This window comes from Lontra canadensis, unplaced genomic scaffold (assembly GCF_010015895.1).
Source record: "Lontra canadensis isolate GAN:19392208 unplaced genomic scaffold, GSC_riverotter_1.0 scaffold127, whole genome shotgun sequence".
In the NCBI taxonomy this organism is placed as follows: Eukaryota; Metazoa; Chordata; class Mammalia; order Carnivora; family Mustelidae; genus Lontra; species Lontra canadensis.
Genome location: NW_022631121.1, coordinates 1000231 through 1014971, shown reverse-complemented (window position 1 = coordinate 1014971; position 14741 = coordinate 1000231). Strand labels below are relative to the sequence as shown.

Here is a 14741-nt window from a genome sequence, read left to right as displayed (position 1 = left end):
TTTTAACCCACTGAGCCACCCAGGAGCCCCTAGATATGAGTTTTTGACCCATATAATTTTTCTTCTGCCTGAAGAACAGGCAGGACAGGTCTTTCAGTTTTTGTTTGAGAAATTTTTCTATCTCCTGTTCTTTGTAGAATAGTTTTGCTGGATATAGAATTTTAGGTTGGTGAGATTTTTTTTCTTTCAACTCTATAAATATTTCACTCCACTGTCTTCCTACTTGTGTGGTTTCTGATGAGATGTCTGCTATAATTTTTATCTTTGTTACGTTATATGCACAGTGTTCCTTCCCTTGCCCCCCACACCAGGCCTCTTTCAAGATTTTCTCCTTGTTTTTGTTTTTTTCTAGTTTGAATATGATTTGCCCAAGTGTGGCTTTATAGGTATTTATCCTTAGGGTTCTCTGAGCCACCTGGACCTGTAATTTTGTATCCATTAATTTTGGAGAGTTCTTTGCCATTATTTCAAATACTTTTTTGGCTGTGTTCCCTCTTCTCCTGTTGACATTCTAATTGTTCATGTATTATAACTTTTGATATTATCCTACAATTCTTTTTTTTTAAGATTTTTATTTATTTGACAGAGAGAGATCACAAGTTATCCTACAATTCTTTTATGTTCTGGGGCGTTTTCACTCTTGTATCTCTGTCCTTCAGTTTGTGAAGTTTCTATTACCTTGTACTCAAGCTCACTGATTCCTCCCTTGGTTGTGTTGAGTCTACTGATGAGTCTATCAGAACCATTCTTTATTCCTGCTATAGTTTCAATTTCTAGCATTTCCTTTTGATTCATCCTGAGGGTTTCCATCTGTCTACTTACATCATCTATTTGTTCTTAATGTCTACTTTTTCCATTAAAGCCCATAACATATTAATCATAGTTATTTTAAATTTGCTATCTGATAATTCTAACATTTGTGTCATATCTGAGTATGGTACCAGTGTTTCCTTTGTCTCTTTAGACTATATTTTTTTCTTTTGACATCCTTGTTTTCTTTTCCAAAGCTGTTCATGTTTTATCAATTAATACTAATGGAGGTAAACGGGCCTTTACAGTGAGGACTTACATTACTCTAGGAGTCAGGATGTATTTAATGTTTATTGTGGCTATATGTATCAAAAGTTTCAAATTCCTCAATTGTCACAGTTTTTGTTTACACTGTTGACTTTGGACTTCCCTAAAGTACTCCCTCTTGAGAGAATTTATGTCTTGCAGCTGAAATCTACTATTATTATACTGGAAACTTGTTGATATGGTGGTAAGATTTAGGGAGGGGAAATGCTATATGATAATCTCCTGATGCAATTTCAGTCTTTAATGGGCCTGTGTTTTGGGCAGGACTTTCACAAATATTTCTTCACTGGTATAGTACCCATCCCCCAACATCGTCCTCTGTTTCCTTCCCTGGATGTAGCACTTCTAGTCTATTTCCTTGCAGTCTTGACACATATGGACTCTTTTTCCCCCCACTTAGGTGAGACAGAAAGGCTGAAGGGGACTTCGGTGGGAAGGAACCTAGGACAAAATTTCAGAATTGTGCTCTAGCAAAATCCTTTTCTTTACAGAGCAAGCCTTTGTTATGGGGAAGATCAGGTGGATTTCACAGTGATTACTCTTCCACCTCTCCCTGCCAGATCTTCACCTTGGGAATCTGGTGGGGCTTCTGGGGATGAGGCCCAAGAAAATATGAGCCTCCTGATTCCTCCCCCTATAAAGACAGTGGCTGCAGCTCCCAGGAGTCTCTCACTCTCATGCTAGTTCATACTCAGGCTCCATCAATTTATCAAAATACCATTTAAGTGTTTATACTGGAGCCTTCTGCTTCAGGTAAGCAGATTGTGACTACGTCTATATGGATGTGCCTGCTTCTACAGATTTTGGGAAGACAGTTTCCCTGTTCTTTGTTGTGTCCAAGAGAAGTCACTGATTTTCAGGTTTTCTGTTTTTCTTAGTGTAAAGACGGGAGTGACAACTTCCAAACTCTTAACATGTTGAAGCAGAGACTGAAGAGAGGTTAAGTGACTTTGATCAAGGACAGACACGTTAACGGTTCCAGCCTCAAATGTGGAACTAGGGGGCTCTGAAGTTGTTATTCTACTATGCCCAAACCAGTACTTACTGAACTTCACTCCAGCTCTACTTTGACTCTCTTGAACAGCACTGACATCAGACAGTAGCTGAAACTGAACAGTAGCTGTCAGGGCCCTCCCGGCGGATACCTCGCCTCTGGCAACCACAGAGCTGGGTCCTTGCCTCAGAAACGCAACATGCAGCTCCTATTTGTACCCACTGTGCCTTCTGGTTTGATGTAAAAGAAAGTTTCTGCAAAAGCAAATGGCAGGTGACCCTGTGTGGGAAGTCTCTGGAAAAAGGAAACTTGGGCAATCACACGGTGATGGTAGCAATAACATCTACAGTGTATGCGTGGGTAGGGGGGCTTTTGTGTCCTCCCCCACCCCCGCTTCATCTCAGACTGTCTTTTCTTATTCTCAGCCCCTTCCCCCCAGACTCCAGCCCCTGCAGACAGGCAGCAGAGCATGCCTCTCTGTCCAATACACTTGCCTTAATTTGAAAACTTAAAAGGTTCCTACTTACGAAGTAGCCTTTACACAACAGCCGTTGCAGCACCATTCAGAATTAACTGCTGAGCAAATACATCTTGCACCTGCTAATACCTGTGGGCTGGGTTCTACAGACAGGGACACTGTATTTTTGGAACTAGACCTGGCAGCTAATTACTAAGCAACTTTATAGAAGTGGCTCTTGGAGTATGTTCCCTGAACCAACGGGAACAGCATCACCTTGGGAACCTGTTAGAAATGCAAATTATCAGGCCCTAGCTCAGACCTAGAGAATCAGAAACTCGGGTGAGACCCAGAATCTGTGTTGGGACAGACCCTCCAGGGGATACCCCGCTCAAGCTGGAGAGCCCCTTCCTTAGAATATGGAGGCAGTTGGGGTGCCTGGATGGCTCAGTGGGTTAAGCCTCTGCCTTCAGCTCAGGTCATGATCCCAGGGTCCTGGGATGGAGTCCCGCATCGGGCTCTCTGCTCAGCAGGGAGCCTGCTTCTCCCTCTGCCTGCTACTCCCACTGCTTGTGTTTCCTTTCTTGCTATCTCTCTCTGTCATAAATAAATAAAATCTAAAAAAAAAATCAGAAATAAATGGCACTGAGTAATAAGTCAGGATACACAAAGATTCCTTGGGTCCACAAAGCATGGTTCTCAAACCAGCAGCAGCAGCCCTGGGAGCTTGTCAGAAGTGTAGGATCTTAGGCCTGCTGTCTCAGACGGACACTGCATCAGAATATGCATGTTAATAAAATTCCCAGGGAATTAGAAAGCATATTCAAATTTGAGAAGAAGTACTAATCCTCACTTACTCTGAGGTTAGTTCCATTTGAAGAGTTCAGGCTGTAGAGAACCAGGTAGGCAAGGGAATTTTCTTTGGTGGATTTGATTTTGATCCTAAATAATTATAGATTTCTTTTATAATCCCATAAAAGAAATTTTAGAAAGGGGAAGGTAGGGAAATGCACTGACCTAAATGATTAAAAACCCCAGTCAGCAAAATTTTACATTTCACAGTTTCAAAGGGCTTTACAATTATCACTTTGCCTGGTTCTCCTGATCTCTGGCAATTCTGACGACACCTTTCCCTTTGAAGTGCTTGCAGATCTACTTATGTGGGCAAGATTTCGCAGGGAAACACTGTAGTCATGTAAATTAAGTGAGAGAGGAGAGTTATCAACTGTCTCACCTAGAGAGCTGGAGAATCCTGGTTTGGCATGCTGTGAAGAGTGCTGAAGGGAACACTGAAGTGGGAGCCCACAGCCTCCCAGAGCTTTTAATTCCAAAGACATTTCCCTGGGCAGCAAGTGAAGGCTTCCTTTGAGTGTCAAGCCCTGTCAAGCATGAAGATGAGGTTCTGAACCCCAAGGACGCACCTCGAGGGGGCAAAATGCAATCCACCCATCCCCACTGACAGCTCTGCCTGTCCAAGAACTTAGGAGCTGCGTGTTCAGCAGTAGGATGAATCCAGTCTTCTGTTAGGACTCAGATGGAGTCATTAAAAACCAACAAATTGCCAATCTGAGTATCAAGAATGGAGACCGTGCACCCATTATGGCCTGCTGGATCAAAGGGGAAAAAATGCTTACATGTGTTGTTTACTCAATGGACGACGACGGCTCTGGAGGAATTGGCACTTAGGAAGGAATAACAGACATTTTCAAGGCCAAGAGCCATAATGATAACATAGCCTCCAGAAGGCTGTGGTTACACAGTGCCATCATATACCTTATCTCAGTGTGTCCTTACCGTGAGTGGGTGCAGAGGACGCTGTTGCGGATGAGGAACCTGCTTCTCACGGAGTGACAGCAGCTTATTCAGAGTCTCAAAGTTAGGGAAACTGGGACTTGAGCTTGGCTTCCCTGACTCTAAATCCAGTGTTCTGTTCACAAGGACTAAGTCTGAGCCTTGCTACTCAGCCTGCACTCTACCGCCCAGCAGCATCGCCTGAGAGCTTGTTAGAAATCCAGAGTTGCGGGTCCCACCCTGGCTGAAGTGGAATCTGTGTTTTCCCAAGATGTCCAGGTGACTGGCCTCTTAAAGAGTCCAAGAGCAATTCATCTTTTACTCAACATGACCACTGGCCTAGATGCCAAGCCAAAACAAGAACAAAGACAAGAGGCAATGATGGGAACCTCACAAAAGTAAGGTATTGAATGTCACAAAGATTTTTTTGAGTACTTATAATAATGATGCTATAGCAGAGATGCATTTTTTCCCCTTGAGACAATTAGGATTTGGCGCAGCTGTGGTATTTGGCAAAGTTGTGGTGCCCATGGAAAAATGGGCAAAAGAATTTCACTTTCAATGCTGAGAAATTAGTAGTTCTAGTGTGACCAAAATAAATCAACACGGAAGGGAGAGCACATTTTCCATCCTATAAAGCATGAACTGGCAATATTTTATTAACCACCTGCGGCATACTCTAGGTTCTAGGAGAAATTTGGGAATAGGAGACATTGTTCCTGCCCTTGAAGAGCTTATGATCTTATTTAAGAGAGAGTATCAGGTGACAATACAGCACATTATGTAATAACGGTATAGTTAAGCATTAAGGAATGTGGACATGACTGAAAGCCAGATAGATTTAAGGGAGGGAAGGAGCCATGAATGTGGGAAGGCCTCACAAAGTAGGAAGCATGTGAATTGGACCCAAAGTAAGGAGTGAATGCATTTCTAGGGAGGAGAGCAACTAGTGTCCACGTGTGGAGATGGAGCTCTGAGAAGAAGCCTGTGGACTTCTCTTGTATTCATGAAAAGTGGCTGGATCCGGACCACTCACTCCTGGGGGATTGGCATAGAAACCCCCCAGTCCTGATGGTGTCCAAGCCCTGTTGGGAATCATCTTTACCACCATCCAGTGGCAGAACTAAAAATGAAAATGGGTTTTCAGATTCGAGAATAACGAAACAGCTCTGCTGGAACATTCTTGCCTGTAGCTTTGTGGAGATGCAGTCATGGCCATTTTGTTGAGTGAAAAGATGAACATGGCCTAGGAATGGGAGCCCTGAGCTCTGAGACGTGTAACCCTAGATGGGATAAGACCCTTGGGGCAGACAGCCACTGTCAGGGCCCCACTTGCACGCTCTCAGCTCCCCCTTCCCTCTGCATGCCAAGTCCTCTTACTGTAAACACCTGCAGCTCTTTGCCTGAGGCTTTCATAAAGCAACAAGGAGAATTCTGATTCTAGGGGGCACATACAGCATCTGGAACTGTCGGGCTCATTTAGTGCCCCCAGATGCAGCTGGACCAACTGATGATGGCTGGAGAATTGGGGAATAAATATCTGGCGTCTTCACCTACCGGTGGGGTAACTTGGACATGTGTTCTAGAGTGTCTCTCACACATCCCCAGACACACTGATCCCCAGGTGCCCGCAGTGGACCCCTGGCTCCCCTGACTGGCTGCCTGCCACTCCCTTGTTTCATGTCCCCACTTTCTTACTGGGAGTTTTGGATATCACCTCCCAAGCTAACCACTTGCATGGAAATCCTCCTCTCGACTATACTTGGAACCCACAAGTCAAACTTAAAGTGTAAGACCTAACAATGGGGATCTTTCAAAATACCAGAAACAATATTCTCAGGAGGATTTCTTCGAGAGCAAGAAGATAAAAATAGCTTCCCTCATCCCTCATTGCATCCTTTTGTTCAAAATATGAATTCTGAAGTTGAAGACATGACATATTATTCAGGGCCTCCCGTATGAAATAACAACTGGTGTTGATTTCCCTTTTTTTTTCATCTTCTAAAGGTTAGAGATTACTCACCTCCCCTGCTGGTCATTAAATCAGTCTGGCAGGAGTCCTCGGAAGTTCTGCGGCCTTCCGGGCCTGTGGCAGCAGCACAGGCAGCACGGCAGACAGGCCTGCTTGCTGAGATGTGCCACCGAGCAGCTGACTTCAAAGGGCTGCTTCGAGCCTATCTCAAGTATCACTTGGGGCTCACACTGAGCCCCAAAGTCAGGTACCAGATGGCGCATCTCACAAAGTCAGAATTGATCACGTTCCCTGGTCCCTTGTGCCTTCCTGGCTCCCGTGCAGGGGGAGGAGGGGATGCTGTGCCCTCTCAGGCAGGAAACAGACAGCTTCTTTTAGCTTCCTTCTCCTTCTCTTAGTGGAAGAAGTCACCCCCTAAAGGCTCAGCTGTTCTTTCTGTGAGGTTTGTAAGTCTGGTGACTCCTGAGAGGTTCTGTTTTTGTGTGAATTTTTTAGGATCACACTTCTCTCATTCTAATAGGCATCTATCAAGATACTATGTGGCATCAAGAAGGTGGGCTTCCTCTCCCCCTATAGCTTTATTTGTACATTTCAGTGTGAATGAACGGTTTACCCAAATTTGCGCCCAGTGCTCATCTGCCTGGGGAGGTAAGAGATTGCTCCCCAAATCTAAAGGAGACAAGCCGGGCGAACATTCAAGGCTACTACTCACGCCATGGAAGTGTGTTTAGAAGGCAGACCACCCTAGAAGGATACAGTGCTTGGATCACTGGGATGCACCTCCTGTGAGAGGAAAGGAGAGTGAAGAGTCATTTCAGTCTCTCCTTAATTTTCCCCTAGTGCCCAAATAAAGGGCAAAAGGCATGTGGCTGGCCCAGGAGCTCCACACACACTACCCCTTCAGGCTCGGACTCCATCTTTTCTCAGAGTACCTGCTACTCACAGAGCTCACAGAGTGCTCCAATGGCCATGGCACCTGTCACCAGAAAAAGCACCTTGAGATGCTAAGAGCAGATTCCAGTGTCAGCATTAGCAGAGGTGACCTTTAAGACGGCCTCCAAACCCAGGGGCCTTTGGTCCACTCTTCCTTGGATACAAGCTTGCTCTTTTCTCATTTTGTGTTCTGAAAAGCCAAGCACTTGGACCAGGCAACAAAACACTGCTTCCTGCCTCCTCAGGAGGTCACCGCTCCAGGGGGTGAGGGGTGGGGGGTGGGGGTGCTTACACGCTGTCAGGAGGAGCCCCGCCTAGTGCACTAGGACCACTGCTACAGCTCGCCCATCCAGCCTGCCAGCCAGGGCCACTCAGACAGGTCTCAAGGCCAGGGTCAATGGAGCAGCTTTGCCATTCGGGCGGCTCTTGGCTTTAGACCATAAAGAACAGAGGTGTGAGGGAGAACAAGGAAACAGCATCTTGGGGAAGATAACACTGGAGAATCTGATCTCTGCTCGACCGCACCTGAAAGCATCTCCTCAAGAAGTCCTAGTATTTGTCTCCAGCCGAAGTTCTGTAAGACGTGAACTTCTCTTTGGCAGTTTTACATTTGATGTAATCCGTGCAGCAGAAAAAACTTAAACCCTAACAAAGCCAGAGAAACACGGAGGAACCCCTTCAAGCAGTGTTTGGGGCCGGATAATTCTCTGCTATGGGGTGCAGCCTTGTGTGTGCGGGATGTTTAACAGCATCCCTGACTTCCACCCACCGGATGCCCACAGCAGCCCCCTCCCCCCAATCGTGACAGTGAAAAATGTGTCCAACTGTTGTTAAGTGTTCCCTGGGGAGCCAAAGTACCCCTGGGCGAGAACCGCTGCCTTCCACGTGACTTAACAGTATTCACTTCTGGAAATGGCTCCAGTAAAGGGGTTTGGAAGACAGTACAGGAACTTCTCTATGTAAAGAACTACAGAATAAATAGTTTAAGGCTTTGAGAGCCATATGCCATCTCTGCCTCATATTCTTTGTTTTTGTTTTGTTTTGTTACAATATTTTAAAAATATAAAAACACCTTCTTGTTGAGCATAAGGAATAACATGGAGGGCATAGGGAGAAGGAGAGGAGAAGTGAGTTCAGGGAAATTGGAGGGGGAGAGGAACCATGAGAGACTGTGGACTCTGAGAAACAAACTGAGGGTTTTGGAGGGGAGAGGGGTGGGGGGTTGGGTGAGCCTGGTGGTGGGTATTAAGGAGGGCATGGACTGCGTAGGGCACTGGGTGTGGTGCATAAACAATGGATTTTGGAACACTGAAAAAAATTAAATTAAATTAAAAATAAAACCTCCTTCTGAACTCAAAAGTCAGCTGGAATTGGCCCATCCTTAGACTGTAGAGAGAGGAACAATGGCTCTTCCTGTAGTGACTACTAGTGCTGAGACAGTATTTGAAGACAACTGGAATCTGGGTCCAGCTTCCAGGTCTTCATGACCCCAAGCGAGCAGTTCTGCTGCCCTTCTTGGAAAGCCTGAATTAATTAATTCCAAGTTAAATGCTGTTAATCTCGTTTTGCGACTTAGTTCTATTTAATGTATTTAAACGTAGTAAGTTTTTTTTTAATTGAAACTCAATATTTGAATTTAATAAGATTCCTCCATAAGCGGAAGAATGTCTGCATAGTGAGGATGTGTCCTTCCATTGGTTTGGAATAAAATATCCTAGGAGGTTCCTTCGAAGAAGAAGTTGTACAAAGGAAATGCCCCCACACAATTTGAAAACTGACATACGTTTTAATAGGACTACAGAGGTTATCGAGGAAAGAAGAAGGGTATTATGGACAAAGAGAAGCCTAGAAACTGCAAAAATAAAAACAAGTCATTTTGAAAGTACATTTCAAGGTAGTTTCTATGGAGTCTTCTTACCCGTCACATAAATGTCTGAATGAACTAAGGCAGGTCCATTTGACAAGTACTGAGGGTTTACAATGTGCCAGGGACTGTGTGAGGCACTGGAGTTGAATCTCCCCGGACAGTGCACTGTGCTCAGATAGGAAATAGCTTCATCCAATCATCCAGAGATTATGCCAGTAAAACATTTTATCTTTCTATCTTTGTGTATTGTTACTTCCAAGTCTCTTATGCTTTCCTTTGGGCATTTAGAGTTTCTCTATGGGGATTTTCACTGACACCAGACAGAATCAGTCAAGAAAATGTCCTCACCATCCAGTTACCACTGCTAAGATGACACTGGGAGATGGGAATGAGACTTTAGTCAAGTATACTTCATTTGGATTTAAAAAATGTACATTTTAATCATTCAAGTAGTTTATCATATGGGAGGCAATAAATTGTTGTGAAGAGTACTGGACCGGGAATCAAAACCCCGTCCTGTCCTGTTTCTGTCCTTGTCTTCTTTCTGTGGACAATTCAGTGAATTTGTAAGGAGCAGATTTCTCCTCTGTAAAATGGGATCACAGCACTTTTACCCTGAGGTTTTTGCTCTATTTAAATGTACTGTGTGTTTCTAACATACAGAGTGATATAAAGGTGATATTATTATTGTAAGGACTGTGCTAAGCTGGTTCTTCATTCTGCCTCATGACTCTGGGATAAATCAAGTAGTGTCTTGGTCACAGCCTAGATCAATTACCAACAAGACCTTCTTACACTTCATTTTCGGTGATCAAGAACAAACAGATTTATAAAAGCTCATGAGGCGCTACTCTGAAATTTGCTCTGAGATGAACATCCTGGATTTTCTGTTAAAATATAATAGTGAGCTAAATTTAATCTTCTAGTGAAATGAAGACTTTTAGAGATGTCCAGAAATTAGTGGTTGATCCTTTACTAGCAATATCAGGTCCCACCCCCCCTTCACCCCACATCACCTCTGCCTCACAGACCTCAGTGGAAATCATTGCTAGGGACAGTCACCCCTCTCATAGTTTGGGGTGGAAATCTATGCTGCACAGTCTGAGCATGGCAACCATGTCACCTGCACAAATTTGAGAAAGCTTCTCCAAATAAGATCAGTTTAGATTTTTTTCTTGCTGATACTCTCAGTTGTATTTAAAAAAAAATCAACCTGGACTTGTACTTTTTGTCATCATCCTTTCCCATTCTATTTTTGCTAAGAAAGTAGCTGCACTAATATCCCAATGATCTCCTTCATAAAATGGGTCTAACCACAGAGAACCATGAGGAGTAAAGGACACAGCCCTGCAAGGTACTTCCTCTGGTTTCATAATGGGGCCTGAGAAAGCCTTCATAAAACCCTGCTTATGTTTTGTTCACTTTGTTTCAAATGCGATGCCATTGAATAGGCAGGAGCTGGATGGTGCTGTATATAATGTTAGCTGTCAGGGCTACCCTTCATGCCAGCAGCGAAGTATCAGAATAACACTAGAAAGGTCAGAAACAGTGATTCTTTGACTCTTAACACCTTTTGTAAAGGACACATCTTCATCTCATGGAAAGAAAGACAGATGACAATAAGTGATCGTTCCCCCACTTCATATTACCATGACTATTGGAGGTCCATTTTTCTGTCCCCTACCTCCAAACTGTCCAGATATAGGAGTTAGATGTAGAAAGAAAAAAATGGATATATAAAATTGAGGCAATTCCCTCAGTTTTCTAGGTTTCAGTTTTTATAAACTGTATGAATTCATTTGACCAGAGAGCCATCAGCTTGAAATGGCTTCTGACCACTATTTGACTTCGTTCTGATTTTCCCCAGACACCTAGCACATGAAAAACCATCTTGAATCTGAAAACAATTTACTGACAAGACCGCTGTCCTTTAAAGTTGCCCTTTAGCCATGGAGGTAAAGACAGCCTCCCTCTTTCTCTCCAGTACCAACTTTCTCTGATAATACGGTTTTGTGTCCTGAACAGATCAAAATCAAATAGGAGAGAAACAATCCTGTTGAAAAGAGGTCTGATGTGCCTGTTGATGTCTCATTAACCTTGAGAGTGAATGTAACTGGTGACTGTCTGTCACAGTGGCGTGATGGTTTGTTGGGGGTGGGGGGGAAGCCAGTGGAAACATCACCTTGGGGGGAAGAATACAAAGAGAAACATCATTTAGTCGATCATCTATCAAAATATAGGACAGCTTTCCAGCTGTCAGGACTGGCTAAATTATAGTTTCCTTAAGCCAGCGATGAAACTACTACATGTTTTCTTGGGAAGCATTTGGGGCAGTATTTTTCTGTGTGTCAGAATATGTTCACTGAAATATCGGGACCAAAAAACAAAACAAAACAAAACAACCTCACTTCGATATTGGAAGCATAATCATGAGAAAATCAAATATTTCCAGACCACTGTTACTAAGGTTCTGTGATGATGTGTATGCCATTTAAAATATCATAAGCCATCCAACGTGGGAAGGTCCTAATTCTACTGGGTCCCTGGTCGGGTTCCCCTCATTACTTATTGCCGGTAGGTAACACATCAACAGAGAGAGGGAGGGAAATAACATAGGAAAATTAGTGGGTCTCCAGGGATATAGAGGGTTACCTGTAGAGGGAAAGAAGAGAGAGTTCCCCAGGTTCACTGGCTGACTCCCAGTGGCATAGAGGACTAGAAATCTAACTGGCTTCTTCTAATCCCCGATCTGGACCAGAGACCCTCACAAAACCAGCCCTTTTCGTGCCTCAGCCCCAGGGCTCCAGCTGGGACTGGTTGTCGTCACCCTCCGCCCAGGGGCACCTTAAGTAAACAAGCCCCACAATTCCCACCAGGGACTTGGATGGAACATCCTCACCTATTTTTGCTTTTCTTTCTGAAGGTCTCCACTTTTCCATCTCTAGTCCTCACTCCTCTGCTTTTCTTAGGAACTTCCTGAAAGTTATCACCATTAACCTCACTTTTCACATCAAATTTCCACCTCGGATTGACGGCACAACCTGTTTCCACAAGTGTCACCCTCTAACCAGCTGCTAGATTTCCTGTGCTCTTCTCAGCGCCACACAACCTGGCTTCTCTCCTCACCCTTTTGGCTCTGCCCCTCACCCTCACACCCAAATGCACCCAAAGAAAAGTAGATTAATCGAATCCCTGTTTTCCCAAAGAAGTTTTTGCATTTCGGAAGAGGGGAGCTACTGTGCAAGACAAAATAACTGCGAATGACAGACATCCTTTCCTACCCAGGAAGACAGAGATGGCCACCTCGCTCTGGGGAGAGGGCAGCAGGGCAGCCCTGCGTCCTCGCCAGGGACCACACTTATTCCTGGGTGGGTAGGAGGCATTTTCCTCACCATCCCGCCTCTCTATCCTTTGCCCCCTCCCGGGCCCTCCGGGCAGCCTTTCTGAAATCACTCCAGAGGTCAGAGGAAGAGAGTAAAGAATGGGGACAGGGGAGAGGGGTCTCTGAATACCGCCCCCCCCCCCAAGCGTAATATTTTGTTTTCAAGTACCAGGACTTTCTAGAATGTCTTCTCTTGTTCTGCTCCTTCTTGGCCCAGTTACCCCCAAGCCTCTCTACCCCCAAGACCACTTTGACCAAAACAAGCGCACCGACCACAGTACCGTGGCTGCCGCCGCCCCAACTGTTGCAGCAGTTGCCAGGGTGGCGGCGACAGCGGCCAGGGCAGGGCAGGGCAGGGCCCGGACCCGGACGCTCCCCGCCAGGAGGCTAGGAGGCTCCGGGCGGCCTCCGAGGGGCGCGCGGTGCAGGGGAGCCCCTGCGGCAGCCGCCTGGGATGGGAGAGGCGGCGCTCTCAGACCGGACCCCCGCGCAGAGCTAGCCCAGCCGCGGCAGCGGTGCCGGCGGAGGCTGCCCGCGCCCGCCCCCCTCTCACCTTTAAGATCAGGTCGGTGTGATGCTGGTCCAGCATGTTGGCTTTCTGGAAGGAGGTGACGATGACCCGGCCGTAGCGCCCGGGGGTCTGCAGGTCCGAGTAGAGTCGGTGCTTGGAGCGGTTGACCGGGAAGAGGCTGTTGACGAGGTTGCGCTCGATCTTGGCGAGGCTGTGCTGGGGCGCCAGCAGGTGCTCCACGCTTTCCTCGACCTGGTAGCGGCTGAAGCTGGCGCCGAGCAGGATGGAGATGAGCACGGGCGCCGAGGCGAAGAAAACCGGGTGACTGGCAATGAAGTGGCCGAGCCGGGAGAAACACGTCCTCAAGCCCCTGTGCAGAACCTGCCGCAGCATCCTAGAGCAGAGCGGGCGCGGGAGGAGGGCGAGGCGCACGCTCGGCGCGGGCTCGGGCGGCGGCGGCGGCGGCGGCGGCGGTGGTGGCGCCCGCGGCGGCGACGGCGGCGGCGGCGGCGGCGGCGGAGGCGAGACCCGGAGCTCTCCCGGAGCCGCGGCACCACCATCGGGGAGTCCCGCGCCGCGCCTCGGGAGGGTCCCCTCGGGCCGGAGACACGCCCTCCTGCCCGCGGCCGCGCCGGCCCAGAGAGCCCCCCAGCCTGGCGGCCTCCGCGCCGCCCCCACCCCGCCCTACCCCGTGCGCCCTCCCCACCCCCCGCCGCCTCCCAGCCCGAGGGGCTCCGCGCGGCGGGGCCGCGTCCCGGCTCAGCGCGGGAGGGGCCCGGAGCAGCCCCCGCGGCGCGTCATGACCCCACTCACCCGACCCCCAAGGCCAACGACGGGGTGGCGCGGGGAGCGGCGGCGGCGCTATCTCGGGGAGACTCTGCGCGCCAGCCTAGGAACACGAGGACGGAGAATTCCAGGCTACACCCAGTCCCCTCCCCTGCCCGCGCTCCCCTCCCCCGGCCCGGCCCGCCTCGCACGCCCTCCCCTCCCCTGTCCTCCTCCGGGGAGACCCAGAGATGAATAAAGAAATGGCCCCGATTTTCCAAACAAAAAGTAAAGAGTTCTCCCGGGGGGCGTCGGGTGGACCCGCTCAGAGCCAAGTACCCCCAGAGGCGGAAAGGAGGAGGCTGAAGACTGCGTGCGCCCGGGCTCTCGCCAGGCTCAGGTGGTGGCGCGCACTGGCTGGTGCGGAGAGGGGGTGGGGAGCGAAGACGCTCGAACGTGGAAATCACGCCTCCTCTCAAGTAAGAGCCATTTAAATTATCCCCAACACTGCAGCTGCCGCGGGACCACGGGGTCCGAGTGTGCGTCTGGGGCACGTCCACCCAAAAGGCGTCTGGGGAGACTGTTTCTTCTCGCCCTTATTTAGGGTCGCTCCAGAGTGTATTGGGGCTGGGCAGTTCTGCTGTGCGCCCCTCAACCTGCGCGCCCACCCCGGCCCCCAATAGCAAAAGTGCGGGTCCTGATGGTCAGTCGGTGGAGCTCCCGGACTCCCGGCTCTCCGCCCTGCCTCCTCCTCCTCCCTCTGTCGTCACAGGCGGGTCTGGGGGACCTGGTGGCGGCGGGGCTGGAGCAGGCGCCCCTGCGGGCGGGCGTAGAGTGTTTGTGAACCGGGAATCCGTAGCGTTACTCCCCTTCTCTCCAACACCCCGCCCTCTCATTCTCAAAGACGCAAGCGTGGGAGTGGGGGACACCTTATCTCAGACCTGGAGAGATACTGGTCTCCGAGCATGCGGAGCCGCAGGGGGCGCGGGGGA

The 14741-nt window shown here is 48.1% G+C and overlaps 1 protein-coding gene across 2 annotated transcripts in view; it reads right to left on the bottom strand.

The window, feature by feature from the left end:
- PTCHD1 (patched domain containing 1) overlaps nt 1–14463 on the bottom strand; it is a 52179-nt gene extending 37716 nt beyond the window's left edge. The window contains exons 1-3 of one of the 2 annotated variants that reach the window (XM_032842311.1): nt 14089–14463; nt 13798–13873; nt 13027–13378 (exon numbers count right to left, since the gene is read on the bottom strand). In XM_032842311.1, the coding sequence (XP_032698202.1) occupies nt 13027–13377 (351 nt within the window). In that variant the 5' untranslated portion in view covers nt 13378; nt 13798–13873; nt 14089–14463. Of the gene's footprint in view, nt 1–13026; nt 13379–13797; nt 13887–14088 lie in introns of those variants that run through there. The other variant, XM_032842312.1, reaches the window with a different exon arrangement.
- Between the last annotated feature and the right edge of the window lie 278 nt (nt 14464–14741).